Source organism: Cnephaeus nilssonii (genome assembly GCF_951640355.1).
Source record: "Cnephaeus nilssonii genome assembly, chromosome: 8".
Classification (NCBI taxonomy): domain Eukaryota; kingdom Metazoa; phylum Chordata; class Mammalia; order Chiroptera; family Vespertilionidae; genus Cnephaeus; species Cnephaeus nilssonii.
Window position 1 is genome coordinate 100,256,990 of NC_137079.1, and position 20,894 is coordinate 100,277,883.

A 20,894-nucleotide genomic window follows, 5' to 3' on the forward strand; every position below is an offset into this window, starting at 1 on the left:
TTTGAATATTAACCCTTTATCAGATGTATCATTGCCAAATATGTTCTCCCATACAGAGGACTCTCTTTTTGTTTTGTTGATTGTTTCTTTTGCTGTGCAGAAGCCTTTTATTTCGATGTAGTCCCATCTGTTTATTTTCTCCTTAGTTTGTTTTGCCTTAGGAGATGTATCTGTAAACATATTGAGATGTCTGAGATTGTGTGGTCTATGGTTCCTTGTAGGATTTTTTATGGTTTTCTGACTTACATTTAAGTCTTTTATCCATTTTGAGTTTTTTATGTATGGTGTAAGTTGGTTGTCTAGTTTCATTTTTTTGCATATTATCTGTCCAATTTTCTCAACAACATTTATGGCAGAGACCCTCTTGACTCCATTGTATGCTCTTGCCTCCTTTGTCAAATATTAATTGAGAATAATGATTTGGGTTGTTTTCTGGGTTCCTTGTTCTGTTCCATTGATCAATATGCCTGTTCTTGTGCCAGTAGCAGACTGTTTTGATTACAGTGGCTTTGCAGTATAAGTTAATATTTGGTATTGTGAAACCTCCAATATTGTTTTTCTTTCTCAAAATTGCTGCAGCTATTTAGGGTCTTTTTTGATTCCATATAAATTTTTGGAGTATTTGTTCTAGCTCTGTAAAATATTCCGTTGGTATTTTGGAGAGTGCATTTAATCTATAGATTGCATTTTAATGATTTTATTCTACCAATCCATGAACACGGTATATTCCACTTGTTTATACCTTCTATATTTTTTCAACCTCCTATAGTTTTCTGAGTACAGGTCTTTTGTTTATTGACTTACAAATATTGTACCAGTCTTGTATCCCTGGAATAAATCCCACTTGGTCATGGTGTATTTTCTTTTTAATATATTGTTGGATGCGATTTGCTAATATTTTGTTGTTCATCAGGGATATTAGCCTGTAATTCTCTTTTATGGCAGTGTCTTTATCTGGTTTTAGAATTAGGATAATGCTGTCCTCATAAAAAGAGTTTAAAAGTGTTCCTTCCTCTTGGATTTTCTGAAATAGTTTGGGGAGAATAGGTGTTAGTTTTTCTTTCAATGTTTTGTAGAACTCCTGTGTGAAGCCATTTGGACCAGGGCTTTTGTTTGTTGGAAGTTTTTTTATTATTATTATTACTGCTTTTATTTCATCAGTTGTTATTGCCCTATTCAAGTTTTCTGATTCCTACTGATTCAGTTTTGGGAAATTGTATTTTTTTAGTAATTTGTCCATTTCATCCACATTTTCCAACTTGTTGGCATGTAATTGTTCATAGTATTTCCTTACAATCTTTTGTATTTTTGTTGTGTCAGTGGTTACTTTTCCACTTTTGTTTCTATCTTATTTATTTGGGTCCTCTCTCTTTGTAACTTGGTGAGTCTGGATAACGGTTTATCAATTTTGTTTATCCTTTCAAGGAATGAAATCTTGGTTTCGTTGATTTTTTTGTATTTTTTTTTTAGTCCCTATATTATTTATTTCTGTTATAATCTTTATTATTTCCCTCCTTATACTTACTCTGGGCTCTTCTAGTTCTTTAAGTTGTCAGGTTAAATAGTTTATTGCTGATTTTCTTGTTTTCTAAGGTATTCCTGTAGTGCTATGAACTTCTCTCTCATGACTGCTTTTGCTGCGTCCCACAGATTTTGAGTTGTTATGTGTTCATTTTCATTTGTTTTCAGGATGTTTTTTATTTCTTTATTGATCTCTTTGGTAACCCATTCACTATTTAAGAACAAGCTATTTAGTCTCAATTTGTTTGAATATTTTGGGGTGTTTTTACTGTAGTTGAGTTCTAATTACATTCCACTGTGATCTGAGAAGATGCTTGATATTATTTCAACCTTCTTGAACTTGTAGACATTTGTTTTGTGTGCCAACATGTGGCCTGCCTTTGTGAATGATCCATGTGCACTTGAGAGGAATGTCTATTCTTCAGCTTTAGGGTGAAATGTTCTATAAGTTTCAAATAAATCCATCTGATCCAGTGTGTCCTTTAGAGTCATTATTTCCTTGTTAAGTTTTTGTCTGGAAGATATATCCAGTGAAGTATGTGGAGTGTTAAAGTCCCCTACTATGACTGTATTGTTGTAGAGCTCTCCATTAAAGTCCACTAGAAGTTTTTTAAAATATATATTTAGGTGCTCCTATATTGGGTGCATATATATTTATCAGGGTTATATCCTCTTGTTGGATTGATCCCTTTAATATTATGTAGTGACCTTTGTTGTCTCTTGTAATGGCCTTCATTTTGATCTCTATTTTTTTTCAGATGAGTATTGCTACCCAAGATTTTTTTTCTTTTCCATTTGCATGGAAAACTTTTTTTCCATCCCTTCACTCTCATCCTGTGTGTGTCTTTTGTTCTGAGATGGGTCTCTTGTTGACAGCATATAACTGGGTCATGTTTTTGTATCTATTCAGCTACCCTATGCCTTTTGATTGGAACATTTAATCCATTTTCATTTTTGGTTATTATTGATAGGTACTTATTTATTGCCATCTTTATTCTGTATGCCTAGGTTTCTCTCTCTGTTTCTTCTTCTCATAACAGCAGTCCCTTTAGCATTTCTTGTACTGCTGGCTTGGTGATGATGAACTCCTTTAGCCTTTTAAATATTTTTTTTTTCTGGGAAGCTTTTTATTTGACCATCTATTTTGAAGGATAGCCTTGCTGGATATAGTAATCTTGGTTTCAGATCCTTGCTTTCCACTACCTTGAGTACTTTATGCCATTCCCTTCTGGCCTGTAGAGTTTCTGATGATAAATCTGATGTCAGCCTTATGGGAGCACCTTGTAGGTAACTGTTTGCTTTTCTTGTGCTGCCTTTAAGGTTCTCTCTTTGTCTTTAATTTTTGGCATTTTAATTATGATGTGTCTGGGTGTGGGCCTCTTTGGGTTCTTCTTGCTTGGGGTTCTCTGTGCCTCCTCAACTTGTGTGAATTTTTCCTTTTCCAGGTTATGGAAGTTTTCTGCCATTATTTCCTCAAACACATTTTATATCCCTTTTTCCTTTTCTGCCTCTTCTGGCACATCTGCTATTCTAATATTGTTGTGTTTCACACTGTTCCACAGATCCCTTAAGCTGTCCTCTTGTTTTTTTTAATGTTTTTTCTTTTTGGTTCTCTGATCGAGTGATTTTTTTTCAACCCTGTCTTCTAATTCATTAGTTCAATCCTCAGCTTCCCCTAATCTCGTCTGAATTCCTTCCAATATGTTCTTTATTTTTGTTATGTCATTCTTTATTTCAGACTGTTCTTTTTTCATAGTTACTATATATTCTTTCATGATGTTGAGCATCTTTACCACCATTACTCTGAACTCTGTCTCAGATAAATTTTGTATCTCTGCTTCATTTATCTTCTAGAGAATTATGCTGTTCTTTCATTTGGGGGTTATTTTTTTGTCTCCTCATTTTGGCTGTCTCTTTTGGATTGTGACTATGTATCAGGTAGATCCTCTGCTCTCAAAATCTCTAGTGAACGAGAGTGTGAATAGCTGTTTGACTAATTAGATCGGGCTAAGACTCAAAGCCTTCAGAGACCACCTCTGCCTACAGACTCATAGGATTCTGACTTGAATTGCCCCAGGCTATCATTCTCAGGTGTGGCAAGAATTCTTTTCAACAGGGTGGGGTACTTCCTTCTGCCTGGAGGCTAATTGTTATTTTTAGTCTCTTAAGTGGCCTCAGGGCAAAGTGCTTTCCAATTGTGTGGGTCAACTGTCTTCCTCCCCCCCCCCTCAGCAAGGCAAATGTCTGTGGGAAAGATGTCCTCCATTGTGTGAGGGAATGACTCAGCAAAAAAAACGAGGGTTGTCTGCCTTCTGAGCTCTAACCCCCGAGTCCCCAATTCTGGCTTTTGCTCACACAGCTCCAGTCCACTTCACCCTCCCTCTGCTGGAGCACATGGTGGGTGGCCCCAGAGGGAATTTTGTGCATTGGCCCTTTAAGAGGCTGCCTGAATTTCCAGCAGTCACTCCCTGGCAGACAGCAACCCTGCTGCTTTTCACAGCCATATGTTGTGGTGCTCTCTGATGGGGGGCCCAGCTTGGGGATTAGATCCTCATGCAGCTGAGATATCTCTCTGAAACTTCAGTTGCTGTCTGTGGGCATGTGGCCAATGCTTTCACACCTCTTACCAGTTTCTATGCCCCAATTTTTCAATCAGAGTTTTTGTTGCCATTATTATTGAGTTCTATGAATTTCTTATATATTTTGAATATCAACCCTTTATTTGATATGTTGTTTGCAAATATATTAATTATCTCATTCAGTAGGTTGTCTTCATTTTGTTGATGGCTTCCTCTGTTATGCAAAAACTTGTTTGATGTAATCACATTTGTTTATATTCTTTTGTTTGCCTTACATGAGGAGACATTTAAAAAAATACTACTAAGAGTGATATCAGAGAGTTTACTGCTTGTATTTTCTTCTAGGAGTTTTCTGGTTTGAGTCTTACATTTAAGTCTTTAATATATTTTGAGTTTATTTTTATGTACGGTCAAATTTCATATTTTTCAATGTATCTCTTCAATTTTACCAACACCCTTTATTGAATAGACTATTTTAAACTACTCTTGCCTCCTTTGTCATGATGACTTGACCATACAGGCATGGGTTTATAACTGGCGTCTCTATTCTGTTACATTAATCTATGTTTCTGTTTTTTTATGCCAGTACCATGCTCTCTTTATTACTATATTATAGTTTTATCTCATGTAGCATGATACCTCCAACTTAGTTCTTTCTCAAGATTGCTTTGACTGAGCTCTTTTGTGGTCCCACATAAATTTTAGGATTATTTGTTCTACTTCTGTGAAAAATCCCATTGGTATTTTGATAGGGATTGAATTTAATCTAAAATTCAGCTGACAGCCTTATGGGAGCTACTTTTCTCTTGCTGCTTTTAAGACTCTGCATATTGCTTTGGGTGGTATAGACAGTTTAACAATATTATTTCATATCAATTAGCCTGGTATATAATTCCATTCATATGCATATTCTTCACTTTGTTTGTTCAATGTTTTACAGTTTTCCAAATACAGGATTTTTACTTCCTTGGTTAAATTTATTTCTATGTATTTTATGTTTTTCTGAGGCAATTAAAAATAGTATTATTTTTAAATTTCTCTTTCTGATAGATCATTATTGGTATATAAAAATGCAACTAATTTTTGAATACCAATTTTGTATCCTGCTACTTCACTGAATTGATTAAGTAGTTCTAACAGGTTTATTTTTTGTTTGTGTATATTCTTTAGGTTTCTCTCTACAGTATCATGTCATCTGCAAATAATGGGAGTTTTACTTCTGCCTTTCCAATTTGAATGCTTTTCATTGGTTTTTGTTGTCTGGTTGCTATGACTAGGAATTCCAGTACTATGTTGAATAAAAGTGGTGAGAGAGAAAATCTATGTCTTATTCCTGATTTTAAGGACAATGCTTTTAGCTTTTCACCATTGAATGCGATGTTAGCTGTGGATTTGTCATACACGGCCTTTATTTTATTGAGGTATGCACCTTCTATTTCCACTTGCTGTGAGTTTTTTTTTTTTAAATAAATGGATATTGGATTTTGTCAAATGCTTTTCTGCATCTATTGATATGATCACATGATTTTTATTCTTCATTTTGTTTATGTGGTATGCCACATTAATTCATTTGGGGATACTGAACCAACACTGCATCCTAGAAATAAATCCCATTTGATCATGGTGTATAATCTTTTTAACGTATTACTGAATTTGGTTTGCTAATATTTTGTTGAATATTTTTACATCTATGTTCATCAGAGATAGTGGCCTGTATTCTTCATTATTCCTAATGTCTTTGTTTGGTTTTTGAATCAGGGTAAAGCTGGCCTCATAAATGGGCTTGAGGTCCTTCCCTCATCTTCAATATTTTTGAAATAATTTGAGAAGAATGTGTGCAATTGCACATGATCTTCCTACTTTTCCTTTTAACCTTTGGACTAGCTCTATGGTGGGTCAATCCACTGCTTTTATTATGATATGCTTTTATCAGTGAGAATATTTTTTCTTGGCTCTATTTTCTTCCTCATATTTTTTATTTTCTTCTTCTTAAAGAAGTCCCTTTAACATCCTATCTAATAAAGAGGGAATATGCTAATTGACCCTCAAGTCATCACAAAGATGGCGGTGCCCACAGCCAATAAGGAGGGAATATGCTAATTGACTGCCTCGCCCTCAAAGATGGCAGCACCCACAGCCAATAAGGAGGGAATATGCTAATGGGCTGCCCTGCCCTCAAAGATGGTGGTGCCCACAGCCACAAGATGGCAGCGCCTATTCGCCTCAGCCCTGCTGGGGCGGCAAGCATGCGGCAAGCCTCCTTCAGCCCCCCAGCCACCCAAGGCCAGCCCGAGGCACAGGCAAGCCTTGGATGGCGGCCGCCCAGCTGCCCAGGGCTGCTCAAGGCTCAGGTAACCAGGGCCAGCTGAGGCTTGCACTGCCGGCAGTGGCAGCAACAGAGGTGTGATGGGGCATCGCCTTCCCCTGATTGCTGGGTCGCCTCTTGCCCCTGAGGGCTCCCAGACTCTGAGAAGGGGCAGGCTGGGCTGAGGGACCCCCTCTCCAGTACATGAATTTTCATGCATCAGGCCTCTAGTTTCTTATAATGCTTGGTGGTGAAAAACTCTTTTAGCTTTTTCTTGTCTGGGAAGCTCTTTATCTCTCCTTCAATTTTTAATGAAAGCCTTTCTGGGTAGAGTAATCTTGATATAGGTCTTTGCTTTTCATCACACTGAATAAATATTTTGTGCCTCTTCCTTCTGGCCTGTAAAGTTTCTTTTGAAAATTCAGCTGACAGCCTTATGGGAGCTACTTTTCTCTTGCTGCTTTTAAGACTCTTTTTGTCTTTAATCTTTGCATATTAATTATGGTGTATCTTGGTTTTCCCTATGTGGGTTATTTTGTTTGGGACTCTCTGCTCTTTCTGAACTTGTATGCCTATTTAATTTGCTAGGTTAGAGCTTTCCATCATTATTTCTCCAAGTATTTTTTTCAATCCGTTGCTTTTCTAGTACTTCTCTGATGCAAATGTTTTCAATCCCTTGCTTTTCTAGTACTTCTCTGATTGCTATTGGCACATCAGTGGGTTAGTACACTATATGTTGTCCCAGAGGCTCCTAAAACTATCCTTGTTTTTTTATTATTATTTTCTTTTTCTGTTCCAATTGAGTGTTTTCCACTATTTTTTTTCTCAGATTGCTAATTCAATCTTCTGCTTTTTCTAATCTGCTGTTGATTCTATCTACTTTATTCTTCATTTCAGTTATTATATTCTTTATTTCTGACTGGTTCCATCTTATATAAGTTTTCACTGAGTTAATTATTCTTTCCTAAGTTCATTGAGCATCCTTATAATTAGTGTTTTGAATTTTGTATCTAGTAGTTTGCTTTTCTCCATTTTGTTTCTTTTATTTTTTTTTGGAATTTTGCCCTATTCTTTCATTTGGGAAATGTTTCTTTGTCTCTTTTCAGCTGCTTTACCTGTGTTTGTTTCTATGTATTAGGTAAATCTCTATGTCTCCCATTCTTGGCAGAGTGCCCTTATGCAGTAGGTGTCCTGTGGCACAGTCAGCCGGGTCACCTGAGCTGGGTGCTTCAGGGTCTCTCTTTTGTGAGTTGTGTATGCTCTCCTATTGTAATTGAGTTTTGATTGCTATTGGCACATCAGTGGGTCAGACAGACCCTCAGGCTGACTGGCTGTAGGACTAGCCATGAATACAGTGGATGATTTGTTGTGCAGGGTTTTACCCCACAGAATGAGATTCGCATTAGCAGGGCTCTGGTACCTGTGTAGTTCACCCTTCTGTATGTCATTTGTGAAGTTAATTGGGTTGTGCTATGGTACGACATGAAGTTAGCTATTGTGTTGCTTCTGAGAACTCTTGGGAGGGGCTCTGGTACAGGCCAAGATCAGCCATTTTCTGTGGCCAGCGCAGGCCACCTGGTAGGAGTTACAAAATAATCTGTAATTTGTTGCTCCCAGTCCTATGTGTGGGGGCACCTGGGAGAGGCTATGTTGTGAACTGAGGCTGGCTGCCACTAGTACTGTGCTTGGGGCTATTTGATGCGTGGTATAGGATATGCCCAGGCTAGCCTCTGCTTTTGGGGGTTTGTGGATCTTTGAGAGATTTTAGGAACATGGGCCAAGGCCAGCCATTTGTGTCGAATAGCCACTGAAAGAGGTTCAATTCAGGTGTGTGGGTTGGGTAGGGTCTGAAGGAATCACCAGGGTGGGGCAAGAAGTGTTAGCAGGTTACTAGAGACTGGGATTTGGTGTCATCCTGAACCTGATGGCTATGTGGATAAAGGGCTTAACAAAGGTACAATGATGCCTGCCAGCATTTCAGTCTTGAACAGTTTTGCTTCTCCAGCCCTTGCCGTGAAGCTACACAATTCCCATATGTCCCTGAGTACCTGGTTATTTTTGATCTACTGTTCCTTCACTGGAGTGTAGCATGAGTGTCAGCAAGTGAGTCTGTGCTCAGGACCTTTAAGAGGATACCTTAAGAGGGTCTATAGCAATCCTCTGTCTCACCTGGAAGGTAACCCTGCTGATTTTCATAGCCATATGTCATGGGGACTTCGACGGTCAAAACTGGGGGTCTGGGCTGGTGACCCCAGTGTGGGGTTAGCATCCCTTGCTCCTCTGGGGGAACCTGTACAACCAAGATATCCTTCCCTATTCTTAACAGCCACACATGGGTGTGGGATCAGCCCATTTTGCTTTTCCATCCTTCCTACCAGTCTCAATGTGGCTTATTCTTTATGTTCTTAGTTATAGTAGTTTCGTTAAGCTAGTCTTCAGGTGGTTCTCAAGGGTGGTTGTTCTGTAATTTAGTTTTAATTTTGATGTGGTTATGGGAGGAGGTAAGTACAGCATTCATTTACTTCATCTTGACTAAAGTCCACACTTACCACAATTTTAAATCTATATAAGAGTGAAGTAGAATCAGCTAAGCAGCCATATTCTGCATTCTTTGGATTGTACTTGGGAACATAGCCATCAGCTCCAGTGCACAGAAACACCTTCTCAATACTGCAGTAAAAGGAATCACCTAGATTCTGGACAGGATCTACCATAACACGACCATAAATAATATCACCTGAAACAGAGATGCAGAAATGTTATTTCTATTATGTAACACTGCAAACAATTTGTGACAATAATGACACCAGAGAATTTCCTTCTCAATATGGCATCAAATGCAGAAGACCTTTTAGTATTAGCTTCAGGATCTGTTTTACTCCTATGCCTTATATATGACCACTTTGCATAATGACTACAAGTGACTGAATATGTATTGGCCTTCACATATTCAGCCAGTAGTGGAATAACCTCAAGTCTTGGCCTATAACTTAACCTCCATAATATCCCATGTGGTTAAAATCTAGTTTATATAAATAAATTAGTTGATATGATGCAGACTAATACTTTAGAGAACAGCACTAAAAACATCAATAAAAAGCTGAATTAACTTTATCTGATTGTGAAAGAAGGTTTAAGGAAATTCCCTGGTATTCAAGTCATTACTGAACTCTTACCACTTGTTCTAGATATTTGGCAAGAAAATCACAATGCTGGCCCATGAAGCATTTACAATTCCATGAAGCTGCAGTATTTGAGTTTGTAAAACTTGAAAATACATTCAAGAAAAAATAATCCACTTAGGTAAGGAAAAAAAAACACAGATTAATTCTCCAAAAATAAAACCATTCAGTAACATAAACCCAATTCCAGTGACACCCCCTCTCCCAGCCCTACCATAGTAATAAAGACCCCATTATATTCTCAAAACCATAGAAGAGTTTATAATTTCCCCGAAACACAATTCTAATAAAGCAAAGCACAACAGATACAAAAAAAGCAGGCCCCTCATTTGTAAAGTGGTACCTTCTGCAAAAGCAACATCACTCTCATGCCCAAATCCCATGGATCCATCAGACAACCAGAGACTCTTCTTGGAGAGTAGGTACATTTGGGTGTTCAAGCTAAACTCAGCCGCCACTGGATCACTGACCTAAAACCAAGTGTAAAAGTCCTGTTATATATTGTTGATTATTCTGATGGTACACAAACACATATTATTCACAGATACACACATTTACTGTACACTGATATGTAAAATACTAAACATAGCATTGTAATTTTCAGGTCCAACCAAATAAATTTAGGGAATTGTAATATTGGTTTTGTCTTTTTTGAGAAGGCTAAACTGGCAAGGTTAAGTCATTTTTTGAATGAGACTAAATAGCTTTGCTTGAACCCATTTCCATTAGTTTATTGAGATATATAAGGGACTTGTAAAGATCATGGTCAGTGGCAGGCAAACATTTAGTATCAATTCTTAGACAAAAAGCGCCTTCACATTTCTTCTAATATATGGCAATTAGGTACTTTGAGGTGGCATGAACTACAGAATATTTATTCTTAAAGGTCAAAAACAAGATGAAGAAATGCAGAAGAACGAGGGAAAATTCTCAAATCTCTAATCTAAGGCAGCAAACTCCAGGAAGAGATAATTAAAAATAACCCTTGCATACTCTTAGATTATGAATTTTATATACTGAACTAACAACTGATAAATGGCAATTCTCTCCCTAGTTCCTACATGTCTGACTTCTTTTTTTCCACCTAGGATACAAGAATTAAAGTCACTGTGTGAATTTTTTTAATTGATAAAAGTAAACCAAACAAATAACAAAGTGGGATTCTAAAAGACAGGAAAATAATCCTATGAGACATACCTGCTGGAATCGGATGTCAAGGTCAAAGGTGACAGGTTCTCTGGGGTTGCAGGTGACAGGCAGGTGATACTTCTGATGCAATAGGGTGGTGCATGGCAGCAGTTTTACAGTATAGGTTCCTGAGTAATCACGTACCTTTGAGGAAAAGAGAAGGTACTTAAAAATCTGAGGTGCAATCAAAGGTAACAGAAAAGGAAAATTAAGTAAGAGCCTTAGTCACTTACTGCAAAGTCAGAGACAAAGCTCCATTGCTGGACTGGCTGGTTATAGGTTGGTTCACTCCTTATTAGGTGCAGGGAAAAAGTCAGTCCTGGATGATCAGCTGACATGATCATTGATTTTGTGAAGGATCCTAGAAAAGTGCCAATAACAATAATGCCATGGTGGTTTAAAGGGTACATAACAGTTTAGAGTTTTCAAGTATTTAATAATACATTATTTGCTTTTATTCTTATAACAAGCCTACAAAATAGCAGGGTTCATATTCTCATTTTGCAGATAGAGAAACTGTGTGACTCTCCCAAGATCACAGCTAGATTTTATACCTTCTGATTCTTAATTCAGTGGTTTTCCCACTGTATAATTCTGTCAAATTATACTTGTGCAGAAATGCTCAAATAGTTCAAGGCTACTTTCAAGGGATGCAAAACAGTACAACAAAGCCTCATGTGAATGCATTTATTGTGCACCAAAACTATTAGCTGAACTTCCCAGTCTACTAGCATCCACATAGCTGGGCAAACCCAACTTATATATAGAATCAAATTGTAATTAGATTGGCTGCAATAATGTCTAAACAAAGATTCAGTTTATTAGAAAGGTAGACATGTGGTTGGGAATTGTAAAGGCTAGGAAATCCTTATTTTCCAGACCTGTCAATTACAATAAGATAAATGATATTTTTTGCTCTGTACTTCTTGTAGTTCAATATTATAAAAATAAATGAACACTTTTTCTATTCCTGAATTTTCAGCCCTATTTTCTCCTTTGTTTAGAGCTCCCACCTAGAAAAAGGAGGACATAGAAGAAAGTGAGTGAATTCTTTTCCACTACCAACCTGGCATCACTTGGCATAACATTAGAATATGCAAACCATTTTAGTAATACGAAGAGTCAAATAAAAAATTTTTAATGAAATGTCCTTTGCATTAAAAAAAGCTTTGATATAGGACTTTAGTGACTGCTGCCTTATTGATATTCAAATCATAGTCCATCAGTTAGTAAAATTACATAGCCAGTAATTAAAGGTAACATGTCTAAAACTTAAGTACAACAGTGAAGTGATACTTCTGGCTCAATATAAAGGTTTCTTACTATACCTATAAAACAATTATGAACAGAGAAATCCTTTCTGAACAAATAAATTATAATTCAATTATTTTTGTACAATGGAATTGAAGTAGAAAAGGAGATTGTTGTTGCTATGCTCTTTAAGGAAAGTTTCATTTAAATAAACTCAATAGAGTTTTCTTTTACATTTATTTAATCATTTTGTATTTTCTCTAAAAGTCTACATAGATAAAAATGATTTTGTAGATTATGATATGTAGCCAAAAAATTATCAAGCCTTCATGTAGATAATTGCATCCATGCAATTCATTTGAAATTAAGGACTTAAAAGCCCACAAGGAAGTATGGAAATATGTGTGAATATGGAAAAGTCTACCCTTGTGGTATTGAGAGTGGCTATTAATGAGTAATGGGGCTTACCAGGATGTGACAGCACAAACAAGCCATGGAATTTAGCTTCTGTCTTGAAGTTCACAACCAAGCACCCCTCTTCACCAATGCGCATGCTAGCTGGATACAGAGAACCTACAATGGGGTAGAATACAAGAGTAGCAATATTAATGATCAGGCATGCTAATGTACAGGATTTCTTCCAAAAATGAATTCAGATTCACTTCATCTTTTTTAAAAAATATGTTTTTATTGATTTCAGAGAGAAGAAGAGAGAGGGAGAGAGAGAAACACTGATGAGGGAGGAACATCAATCTGCTGCCTCCTGCATACCCCATATTGAGGATCAAGCCTACAACTTGGGCATGTGCCCCAACCAGGAAATGAACCGGAAACTTCCTGGTGCATGGAATGACACTCAACCAAATGAATTACACTGGCCGGATAGGTTCACCTCATCTTTAAGCATTCTAGCTAAAGTGTTAACACCTTTTGAGTGATAAGAGAGGCAGAAACGAAAACATGGAATTAAAATACATCAAATAATCTAGAATAATTGTTCAGGATGAACATATTACCTTACACATGGCTTTCAGGTAATTTTAATTTATTTAAGACAGAAGATTTTGAGATGTATTATCAACAGTATTTTCCCTTTGGCTCATAAAAAGTAATTCAGGCACGAGGCTCAGATGCACATGGAACTAGAACAGTGGTATATGCTTAAAGAGAAATAGCACTAATTCTACTAATGGATTAATTAGCTTTATGCTTGTGGATTTTGAATTATGATTCTGACATGGAGATTGAAATAAAATTTTGTAGATGTTTATGGGCCCATAATTATTGGCACTTACCACCATTATTCCAAACATTCTGCTAAGGTATCAAAGAATAATAGAATCTATAATAATAAAAGCATAATATGCAAATCGACCGAATGACCATCCGGATGTCCTTCTAGATGACCTTCCGGATGAAGCTGGGGCTGCAGCTTCAAGATCGAGGCAGCCACTGCAGCTGCGAGGGAGAAATCGAGGCAGCTGCGGCTGCGAAGGCCTATTCTTGCACAAATTTCGTGCATCGGGACTCTAGTTTTAAAATAAAAAGAATATTAGAAGTCTAGTCTATCTTTCAGAAGAAACGGAGGGCCATAAAGGTTAAGCAATATGTTCAAGATCACACCATTAATTAGCTGTAGAGCCAAAATTAGAACCCAGGACTTTAAAACGCAACTCCAATTTTTAGCAACAAAAATGTGTAACTTTTTTCTCTTGGGTTAATTCTTTATTTTCAATTGATAATACCCCTTTTTTTGATACATTCATTTTTCTGGAATCTAGAGACATATACAGATTGTGTTGTGTAACATATAAATAATTAATCACCTAGAATGGACTACGAGAGTTAAATATCCATGAAATATAGATACTACATTTAATAGTCACTTATTACACAAAACTTGAGGCACTGATAAGATTTATTTCAAATAAAGATTTTTCATGATAAAAATAAAATTATCAGAAAATGTTGAATATAAAAATAAATTCACTAAAAGTTGGCTTTTATTACTTTTAGCTACTATAAAAAGTCCTCTTAAGTAATTCAAATCGGTACATTTTCCAAGTCTATTGACCCACCTTGGAGTTCAGCTTCTGGTGGGCTGCCAATTCCATCATTCCACAAGATGGCAGTGTCATACACAAAAGTTAGTCGAAGTTCTGACTTCAAGTCAAAATGCTGCCAACCTCCTACTCCAACAGGGGAATGGTACACGTAGGAAACATACAGAGGGACTCGAAGAGTCACATATGACTGCACTAGGTTTAAGACCTAAAACGATGAAATTATATTTATCAACACAATTCAGCATTGTTAACTAAATGAGATTAATTTTGTACAAGTCATTTTCTCCTTTTACTAACTGAAGATTTTGAATAATTATTGAGGAAAAGAAATAACAGCATTTACAACACTTAATTTTAAAGCAATTAAATAGTTGTTACTATACTACCTTCCTTTGCAACAAAGGATATGTAGCAGAAATCCTTAAGATAAATAGCATTATCTTTAGCATACTATACTTACACAGTCCTTTTAGTTTTATAGTAGCTTTAAGATACAGTTCATATACCATATAATTCACCAACTTAAATTGGACAAATCAATGGTATTTAATATATTCATGGAGTTATGCAAATTTCATCATAGTCAATTTTAGAATATTTTCATCACCTTCAATAGGAATTTCATACCCATTTAGCAGCCAGCCCCTTAATTCCTCCTTTCCCCCGCAGTCCCTGGTAACCCCTAGTTTAGTTTTAGTCTGTATGTATTTGCCTATTCTGGACATTTTACATAAATGGAATCATACAATATGTGGTCTTTTGTGATAGCTTCTTTCACTTAGCATACTGTTTTTAATGTGCATCCATGTTGTAGCATGTTTCAGTACTTTTATTACTGAATAGCATCCTACTGTATGAATATATCATATTTTATTAATCCACTCATCAGTTAATGGGCATTGGGACATTTTCTAGTTTTGGACTATTATGAATAATACTGTTATAAGGTACTTTTTAAAAATTTATTTTTTATTATTGTCTAAAGTTTTACATATGTCTTCTTTTTCCCCAATTGACCCCCCATTCCCCAGCCATTCCCACCCCAGGCAAGCACCCACCGCCCCAGTGTCTGTGTCCATTGGTTATGCTAATGTGCATACAAGTCCTTTGGTTGCTCTCTAACCTCCCCCCACATTTGTCTAAGATACTTTTTAATTATTATATAGATAAAGAGGAAATAAAGCAGGAAAGATATGGAAACAAATATAATTAGTTGAAATGAAGTATCTTGCTTAACATTTATACTTTCCCCTTTTAGGTATTTTGCAGATGGATTGGGGGTCAGGTAGAATAAACCAGTATTTGTTTACTGAGCACAACATTTTAGACATTGTGTTACGCTCACAATAAAAGTTATTCAATATTTTAACTCTTTCCTATAATTATATGTATATGTATATGTGATTGGGTGGATAGATGAATAGAAAAAGAGAGAGAGGAAACTTAGGACAGAGAAATAAAGCCAATTTCCCACAAAATTCTCTAAGCCTATGAATGACATTGCCAATATTAAAACCCAGCATTTGGTCCATGCATTTTCTACTCTATACTTCATTGCATTCCAAACAAAGCTGACAGCAGTCTTAAGATCACCTAACATATTCGCAGATGACATGCTATTGTACATTGAAAACCCTAACGACTCCATAAAAAAAACTACTAGATTTAATAAATGAATTCAGTAATGTAGCAGGATACAAAATTAACACCCGGAAATATATGGCTTTTTTTTTATACACCGATAATGAACTCACATAAAGAGAAACAACAAAAACACTCCCATTTACCATTTCAACAACAACAACAAAAAAACTAAGATACCTAGGAAAAAACATTTGTTATTAGTTGATTTATTGATGATAGTCATTTTTACAGGTGTGAGGTGATATTTCATTGTGATTTTAATTTGCATTTCCCTGATGATTAGTAAGGTTGAGTACTTTTTCATATGTCTATTGACCATACATATCCTACTTGAAAATTTTTCTATTCAAATCCTCTGCCCATTTTTAAGCCATATGTTTTTTTTTAATGTTAAGTTGTATAAATTCTTTATAAAATTTGGATATTAACCCCTTATCAGATATATCATTGGAGAATATACACTTCCTATAAGTAGGTTGTCTTTTAGTTTTGTTGTGTAAAAAGTTTTTCCTTTGTTGTAGTCTCATTTGTCTATTTTTTCTTTTGTTTCCCTTGCCCGAGGAGAAATATCTTAAAAAATATTTCTAAGAGTAATGTCAAAGAATTTATGGCCCATGTTTTCTTCTAGAAGTTTTATGGTTTTAGGTCTTACATTTAAGTCTTTAATGCATTTTGAGTTTATTTTATATGGTGTAAGAATGTTGTCTAGTTTCTTTTTCTTTTGCATATATCTGTCCAGGTTTCCCAACACTGTTTATTTAAGAGACCCTCTTTACACCATTGTGTATTCTTGCCTCCTTTGTCATAGATTAATTGACCATATAAGCATCGGTTTATTTATAGGTTCTTTATTCTGGTCCACTGATATATGTTTTAGTTTTAGTACAGAAACATGCTGTTTTGATTTCGCTAGACTTGTAGTATGGTTAAATATCAGGTAGCATACTATAACTCTAACTTTCTTCTTCTCTTTTTTAAATCTTTATAGTAGAGAGTATTATAGATGTCACCCCCCTTTTCCCTCCATTGCCCCCCTTCACCACCTTATTTGTCTGTGTCCCTAGGTAATGCATATAAAATTGTTGGTTAATTTCTCCCCCCCCTTCCCTCTGAGATTTGTCAGTCTGTTCCATGTTTCCATGCCTCAGATCCTATTTCATTCATCAGTTTATTTTGTTCATTGGATTTCTTGTTTATTTTAATTTTTAGATTAAATTGCTGATAGATATGTATTTATTGCCATTTTATTGTTCATACTGGAGGCCTGGTGCACAAAATTCGTGCACTTGGGGGGTGGCCCTCAGCCTGGCCTGCATCCTCTCACAGTCTGGGAGCCCTTGGGAGATGTCTGACTGACAGCTTAGGCCTGCTCCCATCGGGGAGGAGTCCTAAGCCATCAATCGGACATCCTTAGTGTTACCGTGGAGGTAGGAGAGGCTCCCGCCACCACCGTTGTGCTTGCCAGCTGTGAGCTCGGCTTCTGGCTGAGCGGTGCTCCTTCTGTGGGATCAGGCTGAAACCAGCTCTCTGACATCCCCCAAGGGGTCCCGGATTGCGAGAGGGCGCAGGTCAGGCCGAGGGTCCCCACTGGTGCACAATCAGGGCCGGGGAGAGATGCAGGAGGTTGGCCAGCTGGGAAGGGACCTTGGGAGGGCTCCAGGGTGTGTCCGGCCCTTCTCACTCAGTCCCGATCAGCCAGACCCCAGCAGCAAGCTAATCTACTGATCAGAGCCTCTAACCCCTGGTGGTCAGTGCACATCATAGCAACCGGTCGACTGTCTGCCCCCTGGTGATCAGTGTACGCCATAATGACTGGTCGACAGTCAACTGTCCCCTGGTGGTCAGTGCACATCATAGAGAGCGTTGAACAGCCTTAACATATCATTAGCATATTACACTTTGATTGGTTGAATGGCCGACCTGTCCACTGGACACTTAGCATATTAGGCTTTTATTATATAGGATTTTTATCTGTCTTTTCTTCTTCTTCCACTTCTTTAAGAATACCCTCCAACATTTCATGTAATCCTGGTTTGGTGGTGATGAACTCCTTTAGCTTTTTCTTATCTGTGAAGCTCTTTATCTGACCTTCAATTCTGAATGATAGCTTTGCTGTGTAGAGTAATCTTGGTTGTAGGTCCTTGCTATTCATCACTTTGAATATTTCTTGCCACTCTCTTCTGGCCTGCAAACTTTTTGTTAAGAAATCAGCTGACAGTGAAGCCTACCAACATTTGCTTTATCGGGGTTCCTGAAGGACAAGAGAGAGCAAGAAATTGAAAACCTATTTGAAGAAATAATGACAGAAAAATTCCCATACCTGGAGAAAGAAATAGACTTACAAGTCCAGGAAGCGCAGAGTCACAAACAAGAGGAACTCAAAGAGGCCCACACCAAGACACATCATAATTAAAATGCCAAGGGTTAAAGACAAAGAGATAATCTTAAAAGCAACAAGAGATTGCCCATATTACTTTTTTCTTCTTTCTCAAGGTTTCTGAAGCTATTCAGGGTCTTTTGTGGTTCCACAGAAATTTTAGGATTATTTGTTCTAGTTCTGTGAAAAATGCCATGGCTATTTTGATAGGGATGGCATTTAATCTATAAATTGCCTGGGTAATGTGGGCATTCCTATCCATATGCTGCCATTTATTTGTATCTTCTATTTCTTTCTTTAATGTCTGAGAGTTTTCTAAGTATAAGTCTTTTACCTCATTGGTAAATTTATTCCTAGGTATTTTATTTTTTTATGCAATTGTAAATGGGATTATTTTCTTAATTCCTCTTTCTAATAAGTTTCTTATTGGTGTATAAAAATACAGCCAATTTCTGAATGTTAATTCTCTATCCTGGTACTTTACTGAATTCCTTCATTAGTACTAATAGTTTTTTGGGGGAGAATCTTTAGGTTTCTGTCTCTATAGGCTCATGTCATCCACAAAGAGTGACATTTTAACTTCTTCCTTTCCAATTCTGATGCTTTTTATTTCTGTTTCTTGTCTGATTGCTGTGGTTATGGCTTCCAATATTATGTTGACTAAAAGTGGTGACAGGCCACATCCTTGTCTTGTGCCTGATCTTAAAGTAAAAGCTTATGGTATATCATATATGGTCTTTATCATGTTGAGGTATATTCCCTGTATTTCCACTTTGCTGTAAGTTTTTATCATAAGGAGATTTGGGATATTTTTGAATGCCTTTTCTGTATACGTATATTAATATGATCTTATGATTTTTATCCTTCATTTTATTTTTGTGGTATATTATGTGAATTGATTTGTAGATATTGAACCAACTTTGTAATCCAGGAATAAGTTCCACTTGATTATGTTGCATGATCTTTTAAATGTATTGCTGAATTCAGTTTACTAATATTTTGTTGAGGATTTTGTATGTATATTCATCAGGAATATGGTGGTATCATTTTCTTTTTTTTTTGTAGTGTCTTTGTCTGGTTTTAGTATCAGGATAATGCTGACCTTCTATAAGGAGGTTGGATGCCTTCTCTCCTTTTAAATTTTTGGAATATTTTGAGAAGTATAAGTATTAATTCTTTTTTTAAATGTAAAATTCTATTATGAAGCCACTTGGTTCAGGGCTTTTATTTGTTGGAAGTTTTTTGATAACCAATTTTCTTTAGTTAGTAATTGTTGGTCTATATAGATTTTGTGTCTTCCTGATTCTGTCTTGCAATATGGTATGTTTGTAGAAATTGAATTTCTTTCAGATTGTCCAATTTGTTGGCATTCACTGTTTGTAGAATTTCCTTATAAACTTTTGTATTTCTATGGTGTCGTTGTCACTTGACCTCTTTCATTTATGATTTTATTTATTTTTGTCCTCTCACTTTGTTACTTGATGAGTCTGGCTATAGGTATGTCAATTTTTTTTTATCTTTCAAAAAAACCAAGTTCATGGTTTCATTCATCAAACTAAATAATCAAAAACTCCCAACAAACAAACATTTAAAGAAGAAGTATCACCTACTCTTCTCAACTATTCCAAAAATTTCAATAGGAGGAAAGTCTCCCAGCTTATTTTATGAGGCCAACATTATCCTGAAGCCAAAACAAGTAAAAGACATTACAAAAAAGAAAATTATAGGCCAATATCCCTGATGAGCATTGATGCAAAAATCCTCAACAAAATATTAGGAAACTTGTGGGGAAGCATGGGACTTGGTTGGAAAGTTTGTAAGGAGGAAATTACCAAAGGTTGGAACCTCCAGGGAAGCTGGCTGAAGGTGGCTGCCCCTGCCTTGACTTTGCCAAACAAGTCTGAGCCCGCGGGTGTTTACTGGAATCTTTACACTTACTATTTAGATGTACTTGCTTAAAGGACACTGCAGATGCCTGTATCTTCTCAAGGATGCTTACCCTGCTGATAGTATCTAAAAGTTCATTTTAGTTCAAGCTTTTGTTACAATAAAAGCCTAAGGAGGCAGGCAAATGGGGCTGTTTGGTTCCTATAGCCAAGCAGTCCCTTAGCCCTCTCGTTCACAGAAATGTGTATCAGAGTAATCATTCATCCATTGCCCAGGGTCTGCTGGTTAGCCCCAGCAAGTGGTGCCTCATGTGAGGAGGAACACAACAACACACATTTTGTAAAAACCTCAAAAACAAAAGTAACTGTACAGTAAGTCTTTGGAGCCTGCTGAGGATTTCCAAGTTTGAGGGGATTGTTTCTCAGCTAAGGTTGCATGTCTCTGTTGACTGTTGTATTATGTCTCTTTGTTGTTTAGTTTTTAGGGAGAGTTCTTGTCTGTCTGTCTATAATGTAAGGATTATATTGAGGAAGAAAAAATTTGGGAAAAAATCATTCAAACTCCCCAAGTATTTATCCTAGAGGGCCAGAGCTGCAGAAGTACCCGTGAATAAGCTGCAGAAGCAGCAGCAGCAGCAGGTGGGGAGGGCACTCTTCATGTAAAAGAAAAAAATTGTACTTTTACACTAAAGCCGTTAGAGGCCCAGGAGTTGCTGTAGTCCTAGGAACAAACCACAGGACCTGCTATATCCCAGCACACACACTCACCTTTTCTCCAGCCTCCTAAAAGTTGTCAAGGTTATATATCTCTGTTATGCTTCTTAAGAATGTAAGTATATTTTCCATGGAAAGAATAAGCCTATTTCTGAAAGTGAGGAAAGAAAAAGGTTTTTCC

General features: G+C 36.7%; 1 protein-coding gene across 2 annotated transcripts in view; it reads right to left on the reverse strand.

The window, feature by feature from the left end:
• The window catches only part of FREM2 (FRAS1 related extracellular matrix 2), a 337,043-nt gene that overhangs the window by 21,988 nt on the left and 294,161 nt on the right, over positions 1–20,894 (reverse strand). For both annotated transcript variants that reach the window (XM_079779003.1, XM_079779002.1), the window contains 6 exons: positions 14,105–14,297; positions 12,495–12,599; positions 11,009–11,136; positions 10,785–10,919; positions 9,931–10,057; positions 8,955–9,142 (listed from right to left, as the gene is read on the reverse strand). In XM_079779003.1, coding sequence (XP_079635129.1) covers positions 8,955–9,142; positions 9,931–10,057; positions 10,785–10,919; positions 11,009–11,136; positions 12,495–12,599; positions 14,105–14,297 — 876 coding nt within the window. The remainder of the gene's footprint in view (positions 1–8,954; positions 9,143–9,930; positions 10,058–10,784; positions 10,920–11,008; positions 11,137–12,494; positions 12,600–14,104; positions 14,298–20,894) is intronic.